Genomic DNA, 20,083 nt, shown 5'->3' with positions numbered 1-20,083 from the left:
CATAAAACATTTCTGTGCCTGGATAACTTAAAATACATATAAAAATGTCAATAAATGGCAAAGATGCAAGCTTTTCCTTAGCACATTTAATATAAATAAGAATTAAAGTGGAAACAAATAATCAATATAAAGAAGTTCATAGGATATCTAGTAAAACCTTTCTGTTAAGAGCATTATTCAGTATTTTAGGATTTTTCCTATATTATTTTCTGCATACAAAAATGCCTGACTTTACATCATCTGTGTTTTGGGGTTTTTTTTGTTTTTTTGTTTTTTGTTTTTTTGGAGAAATGTTACCCCCGTTGCCCACAGATAATTTCTTTTCCATCTTTAGATCCAAAAGGAGGCACAAGAAAACTAGAGAGTTAGCTTAATTGTTAGAGCAAAAAAGAATGCTGCACTTCACCCTGATGCAAGGAAACACAAGCTAGTACTTAAAGGCTGGCTTATATGCAGTTCTGTTGAAGTTACTGGGTCCACCCATATATTTAAATAAAACACAGGCTCATGTACTTGGTACAGTCTGGAGCTTAATGCTGCACATTCCACAAAAATAATGCAAACAGTTAAAGGACAGAACAGACATCGAAATAAACACTGCAAAGGCAGTAAGAGCATGAACATGTTTTTGTGCGACTACCCATAACAAAAAGCTTTAATCAAGGATAAGACTTAATATTTAAAGATTTATTCAATTTATTTTCACTTACCTCATCTGCATCTTTTAAGCGGCTGAGATTACAAATAGCTATCCACAAAGCTTCATCAATATCTTCATCAACAGTTTTGCTGTCCTGGTGAAAAATTTGCCAAAGAATAATAAGTCACTTGTATGATTAGAAGCCGAGATGGGCTATAATCATTTGCCATTTCTAATTAACAGAAGCACCTGAAGTGAGTGACTCTGACAATCTCTGTAAGGCTCTGAGTAGCTCTACAGCAGGAAACAGGCCCAGAACACTGGCTCGCCTGAATTACACTTTTAGACCAAGGCTATTTTCATTATAGTACTTCTGAAACAAGGATTCCAAATTATTTTTTCCATTAAATGCATACATTTATTTACACTAATTAAAAAATCTGGTCAAATGAAAACAATGCAAGGTTATAAACAGAGCAAATACTGAGCAAAGAAGGCACGCCAGATTAAAAAATGGAAACACTGTACCCAAGAAAAAAAAGTAAATAAAATATTTAGAAATTGCATTTGGGGAACAACAGAAAAACAGCAGTAACACAAAAATACATAACAAGCTCCCAGCTCTATGCTGATGAAAGAAAAGATAATAAGATACTTGGGTTTAGAATCAGCATAGAAGTGAATGTACATACAGAAGTAACTTATTCTGTCACTGGCATTACTAAAGCTGGTGTTAGAGTGCTGATGTTCTGCTGAAAACAAGTAAACAAAAAAAGAAGGTCACCAGTTGGGGATGCCCCAAAAAGTCATCAGAGGGCAACGTGTGGAGGTTAGGGCTGGTGCTGCTTAAGCCTGTCAACTACCAGGCAATCAGTTTAGCTTGCCAAAAGGCAACTTAACTAACAAACTTCTTCAAGTACTTAAGGGTTCTTCATAGTTTAGCAGAACAATGACTCAGGAGAGAAGTTAAAGCTTGATTTCAAAAACATGAAACAGTTTTGCCTCTGACCAAACACCTCTAAAAGTGAAAGGAGGTAGCAGACTCTTCAACTACTGCTGCTTTTGCACCATGATTAGGTGGTTTTCTGGGAGAGATGAATTAGTCACAAGCATCATTTTAGAGATCTCAGAATTTATTAAAGGTTTGTTGTCATCTTCATCTCCAAGACAGTTTTCTGATTAATGTATCTGAACATCTCAAACAAACTATGTCTCCTCCTTAAGAGCAAAAAAAACAAAGAAAATCCTCCTGCTTTTATGATTTGGATGCTAACTGTGTTAGGAATATCTCCCTATATCAACCATTCCCACTCTATTTTGAGCAGATGTAAAGAGACACAATAGGTAAAAAAATGCCTGGGAATAACATAGCTCCCTCCCTACTTCATGGTTCTATGATCGGCAGCACAATAATAAATACCCTTTCAAAATTCAAAGCACATGGATACATATTCACTCAATGATAAAAGAAATGATACTGCCAAAAATCTAGTGGTCACTAGTTAAGGAATAAAAAAGACTGAAAAAGCAGAATGAAACAAGAGGAAGCATCAGCTTATCAAGTTTAGAATTAATATAATCTCAATAAATGTGGTTTTTCAAATGATGAAGTCAGAAGAGGGGAAAATACACATTGCAACAGCTTTCTCCAGAAAATAAAGTTTTCCATCAACAGAAGGGGTGACTACCATCAAAGATTACTTAAGACTGCAAACTCAGTATACTTAAAAGATGACCTTAGCCTATTTTGTTTAAAACTTTGTCAATGGTAAGACATTATAGTTTAAGATAACATGTTATATGGCCTTATTTCAAATAGATTTCAAGAATGTTCAGAAAAGAAAAACATTTTTAAACTTTAATGGGCACCATAACAAAACTACATTAGAAACTAATACAGACATTTACAAATTATACATCTTTCAAGGTAACTGCATAGAACAATCTTCAAGCAAGAAAACAGGACTGGTAAGGAATATATCATTCAGTCCAGTTTTATTTTATCATTTTAAGACACCACCAGGTGTCAACAAAACTAGTTCACCTGGCCTAGAACTTTAAATTCATTCAGGAAGATCAGGTTAGAAAATTCATAACAGAATTTTTTTAAGAGATACCCACTTGCCTAATAGCCTAATGTAAGCACACTGTTGCCCTGAGACACTGCCTAACTACGTTAAGGACGTGTTGCATAAGCCTTGCAATTCTTTGTCTTGAATTAGAAAAAAAAGGGGGGGGAAGGGGGGAAAGGAAAAAAAAGAATATTGTGAAGCCTCAGGTGTCTTTTTAAAAACCTAAATTCAAAATATGTAGTTTCACAGCCACCTGAACACATTAGCCCTCCTCAGCTATGATCTAGTAGTTTGGTCTGTGTTCATTTTGTCAGTTATTCTATTAACGCTGTAGTTGCCTGCACATCAATTCCATTGTAAGATGCATGTCAGAGTAAAGCTTCAGCATTCTGTCTCTGTGTCTTAACAAATGGAGTATTAACTACGCATATACAGAAATAATAAATGAGAATATAATGAAATTCAACATTAACACACCGTGTCTACTGGTGGAGCTAGAACTGGTTTGTACTTCAGCCCACCATCTGAAGAAACCGGATGCTGAACATTTTTCTCTTTGGTATTGTGACTGAAGCTCCTGCAAAATGAAACTGTAAGATAAAACCCTACACGCTTTAAATTAAGTAGCAAGCTTTCAAAAACTGTTTTACACACAATTTGAGTATTTCCAAAATCTGCCCTTAAACAGACATACATGCCTACTTCCAAAACTTAGACTTTAAGGATAAAATACTAGAGATGCCTCATTTTTCAAAAGGTCTCCTCCTTTCTACTAGCATCATCTTCAAAATCACCTTTAGCCAATGGCTTTATACCTGGCAATTCTGGCAAGGAAGAACAAAACTTTGGGAGGTAGCAGAGATTTTTACCCTTGTTGAGAGCAAAATGCATGAATATTAATACTTCAGGATTAATTTCTTATTTGCTTTCCAAGCAGTTTCTTTTAGATACCCCATCACTTATTGATTAGGCTGTTAATTTTAGAGTGCATGACAGATCATGTTACAATGCTGTAAAACAAAATTGTTGTACAAAAATGTTACAAACTGACAATCCATTAGGAAAGCTCTTAAATTCTCTCTCTCATATTATCACCCTTCCTGCTCTTCTACAAAGCACACAGACCTAAAGAGCTGTCAAGACTTTAACAGCAACAATCTGCATGAATCAATAATTATAGGAAGGAAGCACTGTGGTGTTCTTTCCATGCTCAAGTTTGTTGTTTCTGATGGATGGTGAGAGGTTTCAAAGAATAGTACTGTAGAAGCTGACAGCTACACATCAAAACCTGAGTATTTTACTTTGAACAAGTTCAACAATGTGCGACTTCATGCACCTATCTCAGAAGAGATATTCTCTATACCTCCCTCACACAGTTACAACAGATCCATAAGAATCACTTGGGCCTATTCCCATTTATATCAACATGAATCTCCATGGCAAGGGCAGTGACATGGACAGACAAAAGACACCCGCTTTAAGACTATCCTTCATCAAATTCACATAGGCTAAACAAATAAGTGAGAGTAAACAGTAAAGTAATTTAGATATGACCTTACCAGAAAACTTTGCTGGCATGAAATCCTTATAGTCATGATTAGTTATCTAAGCAGAAGGTTTTTTTTTGGGGGGGTGGGGGGGGGTGGAGTGCTTCAGTGATATAGTCCTTACTTCCATTTCTCCATTGCCTGGTATTTCATCAATTCTCTATCCTGTCTCTGCCTCTCTCTCTCTCTCTCTCTTTCTGATCAGGGAGTTTCCACAAACAGGGTTTAAAACCTTCAGTTCCAAATATTTTCAAGCCAAACCATATCTACTTCTTTTTGCCTTCCAAAGAAATCTTGTTTTCAAGTGTTAGAAAACCAGGATGCCTTGAGTACTCGTCTGATGTACTCAAGTGAGCTGTGTTCTGGCTGCACTGAAGAGCCATACTGAGAACATATTAGTATCAGTGAAGTTCAAATCACATGAAGAAATTGATTAAGCATCAGCAGAAGTCAAAACAGCTGGAAATATGCTTGGTCAGGTCCCCCCCACACACTGAAACACATTGAAAATAGCTGGGTAATAAGGTTTACCTTGTCAGCCTTGGTGAGTTTCTACTGCGCGGTCTAAAATCAACTTTGGTCTAAATCCAGAGGAAAGAAGTAAAACAAGTTCAACTACAGGATGAAATCTAGTGTCCCCCCCAAGTCTTCATATGAGCCTGTTTTCACCTTCAATCCCTCCCCATTTTTCAGTGAGGCCAAGCTTCAAAGCAATTGCTGTTGACTGGAGCAACCAGACGTTTAAGAAAACAGTTTTCAGGTCAAATTCTGTACCCATTAGAACATCCTTCTGGTAAATGGGAAGTCTTCCTAGTAAAAGCAACACTGATTTCCTATGTTTGCTCTTAGGGTTTTTCACACTTTAAAACTGATGCATGCTTCTACCGTTATTGTATTAATGAACTTCATCATAACTTTTCTGTAGAGTTTAGTGACATGGCTCAATTCTCTTGGAAATTTCACTTTTTTGTATTTTACAATAAAAGCCAAACCTGAACTTCATAATGGAAATGCCAGAGTGGTCACACCGTATCTTTTGCATACATTTAAAAATAGTAATTAAAAAAAAAATGCAGTTAACATTTGTCCAAAAGAATTGTTTCCTTTGAACAAATGGCATCAGCAAGCCACAATGCAGAAAGGATTCACAAGCAGTGTATTTCTTTTTTTAAAATGCAGAAACAGAGAGAACTACAGTCATAAGGTATGCACAACTGCGCAACAGGAAAACTATTGTTTTTAATCTTTTTATTAAGAAGCTGAAAGGGGAGAATTTTTTTTAAATGTACATGTGATTTTTTGCCTTTTTTTGCCTGTGTATGTGCAGAGGAGATGGTGGAATGGAGTTGACAACAACAGCCACTGAAGAGAACAGTAAAAATAAAATTTCTAAAACCAGACTTCGGACATCAGATGGGCACTACATAATCATGTTGCACTGCCAGAAATACTAACAAAGAGTAGCTGGGGAGCAGGAGGCTCTAAAGAACAGATGCTTATCTCTAACAGGTATTTCCTGAACAACAGTAATTTCAAATTTGTCCATCTACAATACATGAGGTAGAGGAGAAAAGGGGGAACTGAGCTTGCTTCAATTACTTTCACTAAGAATGCAGAAGATTTTGTAATATCATTATTTCAGACCATCACAATGAATACTGAACAGAAAGCTTCGGATTGATTTACTTGAAGAGCAGACAAATCGAAAAAGTCAGCGTCTTCATCCTTTTCAGGAGGCTCTTCCTGTGACTCTGTAAAAGCAAGCATACCAAATACTTGACTGAAAGTTATAACTGGAGGGCATCTTAACCAATGAGACAGAAAAGCAGCAATACATGATCACTATAATAGTCTTCTACCCAGTCTTAATGAAGTCAAAATCTCGACATTGACTTTTACGATGACAGAATTTAAAAGCTACGAATAGAAGTCCAGATAAGTATAAATAAATTTTCTTAATTCCCAGAAAACTTTCATATCTGTTTAATAATTAGGTTATCATCTGCATGATTATCTGTATGGTATTGCTCCTACATTCAGGACAGGATAAATAGATGAAAGAGAAAATAAAAAGGCAAAAGAAAACACACATTCAAAATATACAGATACAGTACAGAAAAAAAAAACAATTCTTTTGTAATACATCAATAAATACTATTTATTTAACAAAATTTTAAGACTGTTGGAAAAAGATATTCAAGCATAAATGAAGTTTCTTTTAGAAGAAAAGAAACATTTCATTACCTTCAAAAAAGAAAAAAAAACAGGAGGGGGGAAAAGAGAAGTGTTTCTGATAAAGAGAAAAGTGTTTCTGATAACTGCTGGGGATTTAGTAAATAATGCATTAATCAAACCCGACAGCTTAGCTATTGTTTTGGCGAGATAAACTAAAACATAAATAATAAATACTGCACATCACAACATTTCTGGAAATAAAAGCCAAAAGTGTTACCTTTCATACTCATCGCTCTTGACATATGACAGGAATCACTCTTTCTGTGATTTGGTCCTGTAAAATCCTTTTCTAATATCTTAAGATGTTGCCTTCAGAAGTAAAAGTAAAGTTTAAAGATATAAACCAAACATGAACTCTACTGATTTTCAGCTCTCTTAGAACCAAACTTGCCCACTTTTTATGAAATGCAGATGGAATGTGCAGTTAATGAAATGTAATGTACACCATGCACATGCTCACACACAAATCACACTTTACCCTCTTCTACTGGAAGCAAAGACAAAGAAAGTTATCTCTATGATACTGAACTTGGCACCCATAAAGGTGTTGTTAATACAGAGCTTTCAGGTGACTATAGAGTTAGGTAATTAGAACCAGCTCTAGAAGAATTACTATATAACAATTCATGTCACATCCATTCTATACAGTTATTGAATTAAAAATGAATAAGTGAATTAAATTTTTATTTACTTGTAAAATACATATTTGGATCAATCTGAGATGTTGGTAACCTAATAACTTTATTTGGTGACATCCCAAAATGGATTTAAAATGTCTTTCACCTGAACCTACCCAAAATGCTACATCTTCACACGTACATTACTACATATACGACATATCACACACATACACAGTAAATAAAAATGGACTCATCCATGACACTGCAGAATATAAACATTATTTTCTACATTTACTCAGTAATATTCCTTGTTATATGGTCAGAACTTATGAATTAAAATCACTAGAGTAACCTCAAAATTCACATACTTTTTATCTTTCACTTTTCTTCTATTAACTTCTCCATTACTGTCATCCACTGAGGAGAACCCTTTCTTTCTACTCATGGTGGTATCAGACTTTCAAAAAAAAGATGACAAATTCACTTTAACATACACATTCCTTCACTTGAACAAATACTGCAGTACCACAACAGCATAGGTTCATGCTCAGCTTGCGACCCTCCACACATACTGATCCCAGCTCCCTTTCTGAAGGCCTGCTATTGGGCCATTTGTGTTCCCTGCTGCACCTCTGCCCCGCGCAGCAGCTTGTTCTCCTCCTTTCCCCTCCCCCCGCCACTCGACGGGAGCCCTGCTCTTCCCTGGCAGTGGGCACCCAGAGCAACCTTGTCGGGGCAGGTGCCCACAGGGAAGCCCCGGGCGCCCGCCGTGCCACAAAGCGGCCGGTAAAGAAGCTGCGAGCAAGGACATACCGAGGCGACCGGGCGAAAGGAGCAGGGCGCGGCACAGCAACCCTCCAGCCGGCAGCCTCGCCGCGCCAGCACGCGCCACAACCACCACCGCCGCCGCCGCCAATCAGCGAGCGCCTCCTCAGCCTTGGCTCCCGTCGCAGCCAATCAGGGCGAGGCGTGGCCGGCGGCCTCCCCCCGCGGAGGGCGGCTGTTGCTGCGGGCTGTGGGGGCTGCGCGTTGGCCTCGCCGCCACGTGGGCGCGCTGAGGCGCGACGCGGCGAGGCTCCAACGGCCGCGTAGGCAGGGCGTAGCCCGGCATTAGCCCTCCCCTCATCTGCTGGGAGAGCAGGAATTGCGTTTAAAGGTGCTGGGTTTTTTTTGGCTAGCACCCAGTAAGTCATGATTTGGGGTTACTGTATTCCACAGGCACTCTCAAAACTTGCAGAACAAATAAGAGTGGAAGAGTAGTTTTTGCAGTGTTTCACCACTCCTGTTTTGGCTATCCTGAGTTTACCACGGCATCCTCCAGCATTCTATTTAAATCACCTAAAACAAAATTCAGTTACACCCACTGATTTTACCTGTTAGACACCTTCCTTGCAAAACCATGAAATAGGCCATTTTTGCAAAGAGGTACGTTTCCTAACAAAGCTTAGGTTATTCATATTTTTGCACTGTTCACAATAAAACTAGTTTCTACCCAAAATGTGTAATCTTGAAAGAAAACGGTGTCTTAGGCCTTCGTTTTTGTTAGAGAATATTGGACTGAAGCTGTCTAGAATTAATCGCTTAGCATAACTTGCTTAGCATTAGTAGCTAAATTTGCTGAAGCCTTAGGCCTCAGGCTGTGAACTTTTACTTAGATAAGTAAAAGGGGGCCCCAGAGCCGGTTCAAGCTGGAGGGATAAAGAAGTTACTTGGACAGCAGGAGCAGCCAACCTTGAAGGTAAGAAAAGCAGCAGCCTGCCTAGAGACAATGGAGGGGCCCAGTGAAGAAGGGGAAGACCCCAGACCTAACTATTACTATTGGTCCAAACTATCGCTTAAGGGGTGGGGAATTTAGATTGTAAGGGTATAATTGTCCAGGGATTTCTTTGTTCGGGGTCCCTCTTCGGAGGCACCCAGCTCGAGCTGTAATTACCACACGTGTATCATTAAATTTTATTTCTCTCCAATCTGACTTCGAAATTCTGCCTCAGCGGGAACCTAGGGTCGGACTCTGTTATGGTGGCCGGCGAGCCTAATTTTCCATAACAGTTTTAAATATATGAAGGAAGTATTTGTTGGGCTGGGGTTTTGACTCAGATAATGAGGCAAAGTTCAAAAGTTCACATGAACTCTTTAGGTTTTCTTATCCACAGAGCAATTCCAGAGTGGCGTGGTCAATGCAAACAATGTTGCATGTGTTGAGAAAAGAGCTGAAGGAGAAGGCAACAGTCCTATCTGCTCAAAGGACAGAGGAAGAATTTCAGGAGGAGTAATGTGGAAGAAAGCATGAAGAAAGGGGCAGTAAAGTTCAAAAATTGGCCAATTCTGTGGAAAGAAGTCCTCAGCTACTTTCTGTAAAATACACAAATCAGGCAAACGTGAATTGTTTTAATTATCTACACTTGAATATGTTTTGTAACATGATTTGGTTGTGAAGGGCAAAAATTTCTAGTTTTCCTTGGATCAAAGTTATCCTTAAGGTGATTCTGCTTGTAAATTGTTTTCCCCAGGAGCCTGTTTCATTAACTGGGACCTGATTATGGTCATCTCTGTATAAGATGCTTGTGGAGATTTGTTGCCAAATTTTACAGCTGTGCTTCATGCGCAGTCTGGCTTGCTTTGGTGTGGTTTGGCCTACAGGAAGTTTGCTTCTTATAGTTAATTTAGTGAGGCTGAGGGCTGCTAGGACATTGGGAGGGATTTCTGTGAAAAAGAATGTAGATTCTCCAAATGGTGACTGAACCAGCAGTTTAAAACTACAGTAATCCTGAAATGCAGAGGGTGCATCAGTGAGACTAACAGGCAACTCTCTCTGTTTTCATCTAGTATAAGGACATCAAAAAAGATGCTATTTGACTTTTGAGTTAAGATTTCAAAGTATCATCCCTTCCTGCACAACTCCAAGAGCAAGCTGATGTCTCATTCTCTTTCCCCAAGACTTTTTGCATCCTTTCCAAGATCTGCTGGCAAGGGAACCTACATTCGTCCTAGCATTACCAGCCCTGCATCTCTAATACACAGATGGCATCTTTAACATCTAGGCTAAAAATTTGGACTCCTTTATTGATTTTCGTGATTCAATAGCCATCACCTATTCATCAAGCTGTTTCTAGACACACATAGCTTACAAAATACAAATACATTCCAGAACACACCTAGGTAGGCAAAACCAGAAACCACCCAGGGCACATCAGAAAGGCTGTGATGCACAAACAGGCTCTTAGATACTGTCAAATTTGTTTTGAGGAGAATACTGTTGTATTCCATCTTGGTGATCTAAAGAAGACCTTTGCCCTATGAGGTCACTGCTCTGGGAATGTAGATAATAACTTAGAGCAAACCAGATGCAAACTTTGATACAAAAAGACCCGCTCCTGCTGACTGTACACCCCTGGCTGCCATATTCCATCCTTACCAAGATGGTATTACAAAATTCAGTTATAACCAGTGGTGGGAGAAGAGTCTATTTGGAAATTTCCCCATGGCCCCCATCACTGACCTCAAAGAGCCCTCCAATCTGTATAGATTTATTATTGGAAGAAAAGCTTCAGTGAATTAACGTATTTGATGGAACTAACTGGGACTGAACAATAAATGTGACAACTGCCAGTAGATTTCCACAACCACTACAATAAATGTCATACTACAGCAGAATCGTTAACAGTTTTAGACCCCACGTATGTGCCTCACCAAAAATACCCTGTGTCATTTTGTCCCCAGGATGCCCTTGAGGAAATCCTGTTAGTGAGACTAAAAATCACTACATACCAGACTGAACTTGGACATACAACTTCCAGTTACTAGTAAGACATTTTTCAAAGGAGAGCTACGAAATATTTTCCAAAGACAGGCCGGGGTACTGGAATTCATATTTCTCCTTGACATTAAAAGCATAGACTCACTTTAGATACTGGCTCTATGGCACATTATCGTTTTCCCCTTCTTCAGTTAACTCGTGTTCCACAGGTGATAAATTGTCTCTCTGTCCCATAAGAGCTAACCCCTTCTCTCCTGCTCTATCAATACCGCTTGTCTTTTCTCTCAGATTGTCTAACCAGTTATCACAATGAAGTTAAACTCTCAGGAGTTTTCTCAACTTGTATTTAGCTTTGAAAATTTCTGCCTATGTTTCAAAGCTGAGGAAAGGCTTGTGCACCCAGAATTTTGTCTGTTTCTTCCATATTTTGTATTAATTTCTAATTGAAAAAATCACTTCTTCTTATAAGCATTACTTAAAAACATGCTGATAGTAAATAATGGCTGCGGGGTAGGATGCAGGGTAGTTGATGGGAGACCTCTATCAGATATAGCAGAGAAAGGGGAATGATAAGAGGGAATACTTGGGTTAAAGGTCCTAATCCAGTTTTAAATCAGCAGTGTATAGGACTGTCTAGAAGGTAGCTTAGTGAGCTCTCTGATGAGAAGCCTAATTAGCTCTTTTGTAGGAAGATAGCTCATCCTTGCTTTTCCTTACACTTTAGCTGCATTTAATAAATGAATGAACGATAACAACAAATCCTCATTTTAGTTGCCATTCTCTGCTTATGTATTGTTAAACTTCATAAAAATCTCTACAGCTACACATTCTATTCTCTATGCCTGTCCCACAAATTACAAAGAATTATAGAAGATATACATATATGTTATGCTGTATATCATACATACGATATCTTTGTTTATATTCAATGCATGCATAAATAAATAATAAATAATACATAAACAAACATACACTGCACCCCTTCAGCTTTGTGTTCATATCACTCTGAAAAGCTGAAAAGAAAAATGGCAACCTGGTTTATGATTTCAGCAAAGGCAACAGGGATTGAAAAGAATGAAAATCTTCTATCTGTGTCATTAGCTGTTTAGAGAACGTTTCCATTGTTTCTTAATTTTACATGATAGCATTTAAAATGCAATGTCAAAACTGATCAGAACCTTTACAATTAGGAACCACAAGATGGCAGCATGTATTAACTGTAGGTGGAATATCTTTCCAGCCAGGAACATGTAACAATTATTATTTCTTCAAATGTGTCCTTTTTTCTCATCCTCTATTTTTTGCCCTCTCTCAGCAAGAATTTCTGTTTTCACGGTTTAGTGGCTGAATGAACTAAAACTGGCCAGTGGGCCAGTGGGCCAATGTTTAGATTGTGGATTCTGCAAATATTTGTCTTGGTTTTCTGGTACATAATTGCTACTGGATTTTTTCTGTAGTGTGGCCATGTGATAGATGCTAAGTAGAAAAATAATTTTCCCCTAAACATTATGGCAGAGATTGCACATGTGTTTAGAGAAGGAGATAGGCCTCTAGTGTTACTGCAGGAAAGGCCAAATGCAATGAATGCAATGACTCAGAAAAGTTTGTAGGCAGGGGATGTACAGCTTTATTGAAAGTATAATTTGATCAATGATTGCAAAACATGAACAATTAAACTATCTAGTTTCTGAAATTTACATTACACAAGTTAGGCAAGCAATCTCAGCATGGTGTGGTGGTCTAACAAAAAGACACTGATGTCTGGGGGTACTGTTGTACTTAATTACTAACAGTTTCTGAAATACCCCAGGCTTAGATAACATATACTGAAAAAGGGATCAGAGTTTTCAAGATCATCAGTTTTTTTAAGCCAATATGTACATATTAATGATTTCTAAAATTACCCAATATCCATAGTTTCAGGTCCAACACTTTGGTTGGTATGTTTTTCAGTGAAGTTTCTATCATTATGAAGTAGTTAACTTTTACAACTATACTAGCTGGCTGCAGTCATTCATGTAAAAATACTGTTTAGTGACTTGCAGATAAAATGTTGCTTTCTTCACAGTATCTAAAATGACTTTTCATGACCAGTGTAAGTTGATCTAAACCTGTGCTGCTGCTGAAAGTGGAGGATCCTGCCCTTTTTCTGGTCACAGGTGTGTGACCTTTCTGTTGTGTTATCACAATTTTTTCTGGAGCCATACAGTCAGCTGGATCAATATAGTGCTGTTACATAACCAGTTAGATCCCTCATCATTCATACAGAGGACCTTATATCCTTCCATTTAACAATGCACAGTCAGTGATTGCTCTTAGATGGACATTTTCCCACAGTAGTGGTGTCAGCTGAAGTCCTTCTGCATCTCTTTCTGCCTTCAGGCACTTCTTCCTCTCTCCTCTGTTGTGCTGGAACAACTGTTCGTGAGGGCATACAACATACTGGGCCAGAAAACTGATCCACATTAAAATAATGAAGTACTGTTATTTGTTGCAGTTCACCATGCAGTCCACACAAACAGCTGAACTACCACAGCTGAGGAAGCAGTGGGGAGCAGAAATGAATGGCTGGGGGAGGGAGGAGGGTGAGAATGACTTTCACCCCCCCAAAAGGGTCTACAGAATTGCTGCCTATCTTTAAAAGGAAGGCTGTTCAGTATCAGGAAAATTATGCTAAAACTCCCAGAAATTGCCTTCCAGAAGATGTCACCACGGTTGCATATAACCAATCCTTACTATACAGCATTTCCCTGTATATAAATTAATCTGACTAAGTAACTGGTAAGCCTTGGCTTATTGGGTGATTATATTCAGTAGCTAATATTTATCTAATCTTGTAATGAAATTAATTATAGAGTATGTTAGATACTTTCTTCCCACACACTCAGCAGCTGCATTGAAACCAACAAAACACCTGTAAATGTAATGGTGGACAGAGTTTGGTTCTAGATACTTTCGTGGCAACTGTGCTGAACTTATGCTACTTTCATTAAAGAATTCTTCTTCTGCCTTAAGGACAGTGCAAGAAATTTGCTGGGTCTGTCTTTAGGTATATTTATAGTAAAAATAGGACATGAAAATTCATGCGTTGAGATGCTTGTTATTTAAAATGTTCTTGTAATTTTTGTAAGACACCTTTAACATTTGAATCAAGCTTTAAAATTCCTCCTTTAAGCTTTTTACTGTGAACAGGATACAGTAGTTTTTATTTAAACAACAGCATTTTTTCCTTGTAGGGAAATAGGAGCCCAAGGTTGGAATATGAATTAGCTTTGTCCACTGTGTTTGGATACTGAATCTGGAAGCCTGATAGAGGCAAGGCTGCCACAGCTCCATGTCCCCAGGCCCAGCCAGTAGTGAGGCTGAGCATGTATACCCAATTTTAGTCCACTATTGAAAAGACTAAGATGCACTTTGACCGTGTATTATGAATAAGGAGAAGATATCCAATACTGTAAGACTCCTTAAACCATCAGAAAACCTTTTTCTGACTTCATCTTTCAATGTCTGAGACTTAATATGTCTTTAGTAAGGAAGGCCATTTCATATTGGCGCAAATTTGGGCCCTAGTACAGAAATGAGTATCAAAGAGAGACACTGCTGTATTCTGTGGGGTCTTACTGAAACTTCTGTGTAGGTGCTGAAGTTTGCATTCTATCATCTGCTGGATTTGGATCTTGGGGGTCTTTCAGTTATGTTTGTATGTATGTAGATGTATGTATGAAAGATGTTGACACCTTTCTAAAATTCATGTTGTAGCTCAGCCACAGTTAGGCTCACTGAAAATGAAATTCTGCCTCTGGGCAAACCAAGCAGTCTCTTTTGTCTTTAAAATCTTTAAGAAATTTTGTTTCACAGTAAAAATCCCATTTGAGATTCTTCTTCATGAAATATTCTTTTTAGTCCAAATCCTTGGGGCATAAATTATTGTTTAGTTAGTACAACAGAAACAAAAAATTTTCGTAGATCGTTAGGGTCTAAACACATAGGTGAGAGAAACATGCTGGTTAGTGGTCTTGTCATTTGTTTTTATGCTATCATACAATATAACTTTAAGCTCATCCTTTATTGTTTAGGTGATTTTTAAATATAGCTCTAAAAATGCTAAAGGTACATGGAGCCTTTAGGAAACTTTGCTTGAACTTAAGGAATAGCGATATTTGAATACATGTGAACCCAACACTGAGAAATGCTAAGCAACACTTTTTGGAAACAAGTTTTTCAGCTGAGTACATGCTTGTATGTTCCAGAATGACTATAAACTCTCCAGAAAAAAACTAAAGCATGGCAAATATTTGCCCTGTGTGAAACTACTTTCAGAAACCAAATGAGATGATAGACAATATTAACAGTGATTCCATAACCTATGGAACATAATAATGCAGAAAATAGTATAATGCACCCTACTGCAGACTGCATGCAGTTTTGACTGCCAGATTTCTGCTCATGCATGGAAGAACAAACTCTGGCTGTGTTTTATGGAGCTTGTTTGCAAGACAGTGAAGACGTGGTAACCTGGGCAACCAGAGTCCCTGATAAGCTTTACGGTCCACAATGAAGATTGCATTGTCATCTCTTCATATATTACTGTCCAAACTGAGTCCAACGTAGTTACATGCATTTTGCAACCGCATCCCTCACTGTACTATAGTTATTATTCAGAGACAAAGATGGAAACTATTGCCAGGCAAAATCAGAGGTTGTGGAGGCAAAGGCTTAGGAAAAGCATAACCACCCTGGAAAGCAAGCACTGGTCTCTTCTTGCATCTGTAAGATTATATATGAAAAAGAGAGAAGGAGATTTGGCTCAGGGCCCACACCACAGCTTTGTATGCAAAGGCTATGGATAGCCAGAATGCTGATCTATCTGAAAAGCACAGAGAAGCTGTTTCTTCTTTCTGCTCTCCTTCAAGGTCCTTCTGAATCAACAGCTGTGCACAGTATCCTGCAATGGATGTTAAGGTAAATACAGTGATCTAGTCCTTTGATTAAGAGAGCTCCCAACAAACATATTTTCATGACTGGAATAGTAATACTAATTTCTTTTGTTAAAATAGAAAGAATGTGAACTATCTCATTTTCATTTCACTGGCTTGGCTGTTTGTTTAGAAAGGCACATTCCTGATCTTGAACTGTGATTATAAACTTGTGAATTTTACTTTTGTTTCTAATCAGTTTCTGGCCAATTTCCCATTTCTATTTTCACCTTGTAAAGGTTGAGGGTAGACACATCACAGGAGTTGCCACTTAAAAGACCTGGAGTGGGAGTGGGAAAATAAGTCATATACCATGGGAAAGCCAAAATTCCATCAGTCTCAGTGTGCTTATCTCCATCCACTGAGGGTAAGAATCATCAGATATTACATGTTACGTCTAAATATGTCTTCTTCTCTTATTTCACTTTTGGCCAGATTTTAGTAGTTCCTATCTCAACAATCAATAGTGCTAGAGCTAGTGCTGTACAGCATCTTACATACCTAGTTTTCAAGCAGAAACTGTCTTAAATTTTCATTTTTTATGATTTTGGGAGATTAACCATTAAAAAATCAATGTGCTCAGAGGACATAAAAGGAGTCCTTCCTTAATATCAGGGGCATCTCTAAGAACAATCTGAACAAATTTAATGATAAATGATTTAATCTCTTGAAGCAACAAGAAGTTTAAAAAGATTTGAAATTAAAACCCTTCTGTATTTTCCAGATTCTGAATTCAGGATTCATTTGGCTAAATGCCCTTGCAATTCTTAATTTCTTAATTCTTATTTTCTTCAATAAATATTATTATGTCTTTATTCATGTGTGAGTGCTTTGCTAAAGAACTAGATTTACTAGATGGTTTAATTTTCTTTCAAAGAACTAATAAGCTTCTCTAAACCCTCTGCTTTCTAGAAATTGCACCTATTTGAGATGAAAATGAAAGCATCAGCTGTATTCTTCGAGTGTCTGTCCACAAATGAAGATCCAACTGTTCAAGATGCAAATACAAAACAAGATTCCTCTCACAGCAAGTTGCTCAAAATATGATTTACCAAATGTGTTCTTATAAGCCTTTGAGCTATCCCACTGGGATCCTCAGCTTTGGTCTCCTGTGCTGGATCTCTGCGTAAGGCAAGATCACTAGCTTCTTTGTCATTTATAACCAATGCATAGAAAATAGTTGACTTCTTAATAAGACATTTAGAGGATTTACTAGTTAGGATTCTTCCTAATGCGTTAAAAATTGAGACTGAGGAAGGCAAAGTATAGACTATTCCTATGGTTAAAAGGCTGTGTCTAATGGTTATGAGCTTGGATATTGAAACTCAGGAAATAAGAGTTTAGTACCTTAATCCTCCTCTAAATCCTTATATGACCTTGAGCTGGTCAGTTATTCTGTTGTCAATTCCTCTTGTCTATTTAGTTGTTTTGCGATGTTTTTGTCCAAAACCTTAGACAAAGAAGATGCATAATTATTATGAGTTGTAATATCCATGAGAAATACCACATACCTCCGGCTCTGAATTCTGTTACTTTACCAATAAAAGTGAAGTGATGCTGTTTGACAGGAACAGGATTACAACCCTGTGGCACAGCCATTCCAGTCCCTGGCATTGCAATTACTATCAAATTAATTCTGCTCATGCTAGGAAAAACATTTAAGTGTTTTACTAGAAGGTACTGTTTGTTTTTAGGTTTTTGTGTTATTCATGTGTAAAGAAAATGGAAAAGAGTTATTGAATCAATGACAAATGGGGAATTTGAATTTAAAGGAACTGCTAAGCAAGGAGGGCATGTTCTCAAGATTGAGAACATTTTAATTTTAAATCTCTACAAAAGATATAATATTAAAAATCCAAGAAATGCTATGTTTGTTGTTCCAAAGAAAGCTACAGTTGTGTGCCTCTTGTACCTACTGTTTCCAGAAATGTCTTTTGTATCATTCATTTTTTGGGCACACACCTGCTATTTGAGAAAGTATAAAGTGTTGCTACTATGTGTACAGCATATGAGAATTAATACACCCAGAGCTTTTGCTGAATCTAAAAAAAGACCTCTATTTTACATTTCAGTTCCTTTCAAAATGCAAGAAAATATCAGAAACAGAAAGTCTTTTTATTTAGCTTGGCTGGTATAGCTGTCTGCTTCCCTTTTCACATATTTATCTGTCTTTCTGATTTTTTTGTGAATAGTAGTTGAAGTACATGGTTAATAACTTTTGTTGATGCAAAAGCTATTGTTTAATAATTCATATAGTGCTGAGCATAAAATTGAGGTTGATAATTGCAATATGGTACATATAAGGAAAAATGACTCTAAACCACTTACAGGATCATACTTGTTTGTTCTTTGCGTTTGAGAGTAGATACAAAGATAATCATGAATGGTGAGATATATGCAGAGATTTTCATCGGAAAAGGCTTAAATGGGCTATAACTCTGCAGCTTAGGATGGATGTGACAGAAAAATGATAGTTTTCTATGAGAATGCAGTCAGGCATGATTGCTCATTCCTTTTAAATAGCTTAAGAACCAGAAGCACCTGATGAAATGATCAAATGACAGATTTAAATTAAGTATGAGGAAATACTTTTGGAAACAATCCATAACTTAATAATACAAATTAATTTCTACAGAAGTATAAATGTATTAAAATACGATCAGTCAGTTTTATGGTTCATGAATTAGACCAGACAAACTATTAAATAGGGTGATGCAGACGTGATCTCTAGCTTTGTTGGCCTCTAAATGCTGATAGGTAGGGAGTATAGTGAGGGAAGTACCATTCCACACTTGCCTGTTTTTGTATATTTTCTCTAAACATCCACTTTTGGTCACAGTAAGAGATAAGGCCAGTTTTCTCAAATTATCTTATGGTATGAACCAGTATTTATTGTTTTTTTCCACATTAGTAGCATTCTGACCCAAAGAAAACAACAAAGGTCTAATGCAAAGTTAACATTGTAGAGTAATAATGTGATATAGTGCCTCTTGTCTGAGAGAACTAAATTCAGCTGTAGCACAAGACGATTCAGTATATATACAAGTAAAATTTGTACACACATACTTATTTCAGGGGTGTGATTAGTTTCTCATCCATGGTTTAAATCCAGTTCATGACACCAATGACTAGACTCATCATCTATTGGATAGCATCAGTAAAATACATTTTGAGTCTTAGTGTATCACCTGGTTGGAACAATATCCCAATTGACATTTTGGCTGATCTGTTAACTTTAGCAAAGATGACCCTGTTTGATTTGAAATTGGGAAAAACATTCATTGACATGAAAATATAATCCTTATTATATAGACTGAAGGCCTGCTGATGAAGTGCAGTGGGGAATCTTAAGAGCAGTTAAAGCAAAGGCCTGTGTTTCCAATAATAGGTGTTCTGGCACCTTACTAAATTCAAGCAAGAGTTTGTTTGTGAATACTTATAATGTGTCTCAAATTCATACCATTTCAGAGAATATTTAATGAAAATTTATGACATACATTAATCAAAGGACAAAGAAAAAGAACTCAAGCATTTTCCAATGTCTGTTTGTCTTCTGTGAAGGAGGGGCTTTGCTGGAGTTTCTCTCCATGTCACTCTCTCCCATTTCTTCAGTCACACTTGTCAGACTGAAATAATGAGTGAAGGCTCTTACCTCTAAATCACATATATTCCAGGAATCACTGGAGTTCTAAGTGGAAAATATGAAGCCTGTTCTTCTAAACTGAACAACATACACAGTCAGAATGGAACAGCAGAGCAGTGGCTAAAACAAGGAAAAAAACAAATTTAAACGTTTCAAGCAGACTTCAATCAAAATCATGGAAAATGCTAGGTTAGTATCAGAAATGCTAGAATTTTTTCTGAGTGTACTTCAATGTATTTACAAAGGGGAACTCAATCACATTTCAGGCAAAGTTGATCTATTCAAACTTGGCGGTTTTTTTAAGTCTTTCCAAACAGGTCACCAAGAGTCCTGGCCGTATATTTTGAACCCCCAAATCAAGTTGCTCATATCCTGTAGTTGCTAATGGATTCAGGAAATAGCCTACAGTTGGTTGAAAGGGTATAGTGTTTTTTTTTTTTTTAAGTGGAAATTATTTCACTTTTGAAAAACATCCATCTCATATGGGGTTCTGAATGGAGTTTGCAGTTGGGGAATGTCATTAATATATGAGAGGTAAGTTTGGTTCAACAGTTTCTGATTGTGGACTGAAGGGAGATTACTGAGCATGTAAA

The 20,083-nt window shown here is 37.4% G+C and overlaps 1 protein-coding gene across 1 annotated transcript in view; it reads right to left on the bottom strand.

Moving 5' to 3' along the window:
- RNF17 (ring finger protein 17) overlaps positions 1 to 7,559 on the bottom strand; it is a 57,529-nt gene extending 49,970 nt beyond the window's left edge. The window contains exons 1-5 of the mRNA XM_067289813.1: positions 7,483 to 7,559; positions 6,712 to 6,803; positions 5,919 to 6,010; positions 3,190 to 3,324; positions 711 to 794 (exon numbers count right to left, since the gene is read on the bottom strand). Coding sequence (XP_067145914.1) covers positions 711 to 794; positions 3,190 to 3,324; positions 5,919 to 6,010; positions 6,712 to 6,803; positions 7,483 to 7,559 — 480 coding nt within the window. The remainder of the gene's footprint in view (positions 1 to 710; positions 795 to 3,189; positions 3,325 to 5,918; positions 6,011 to 6,711; positions 6,804 to 7,482) is intronic.
- Between the last annotated feature and the right edge of the window lie 12,524 nt (positions 7,560 to 20,083).

This window comes from Apteryx mantelli, chromosome 1 (assembly GCF_036417845.1).
Source record: "Apteryx mantelli isolate bAptMan1 chromosome 1, bAptMan1.hap1, whole genome shotgun sequence".
NCBI classification, from domain to species: domain Eukaryota; kingdom Metazoa; phylum Chordata; class Aves; order Apterygiformes; family Apterygidae; genus Apteryx; species Apteryx mantelli.
This window is presented reverse-complemented; position numbering and strand designations above follow the sequence as displayed.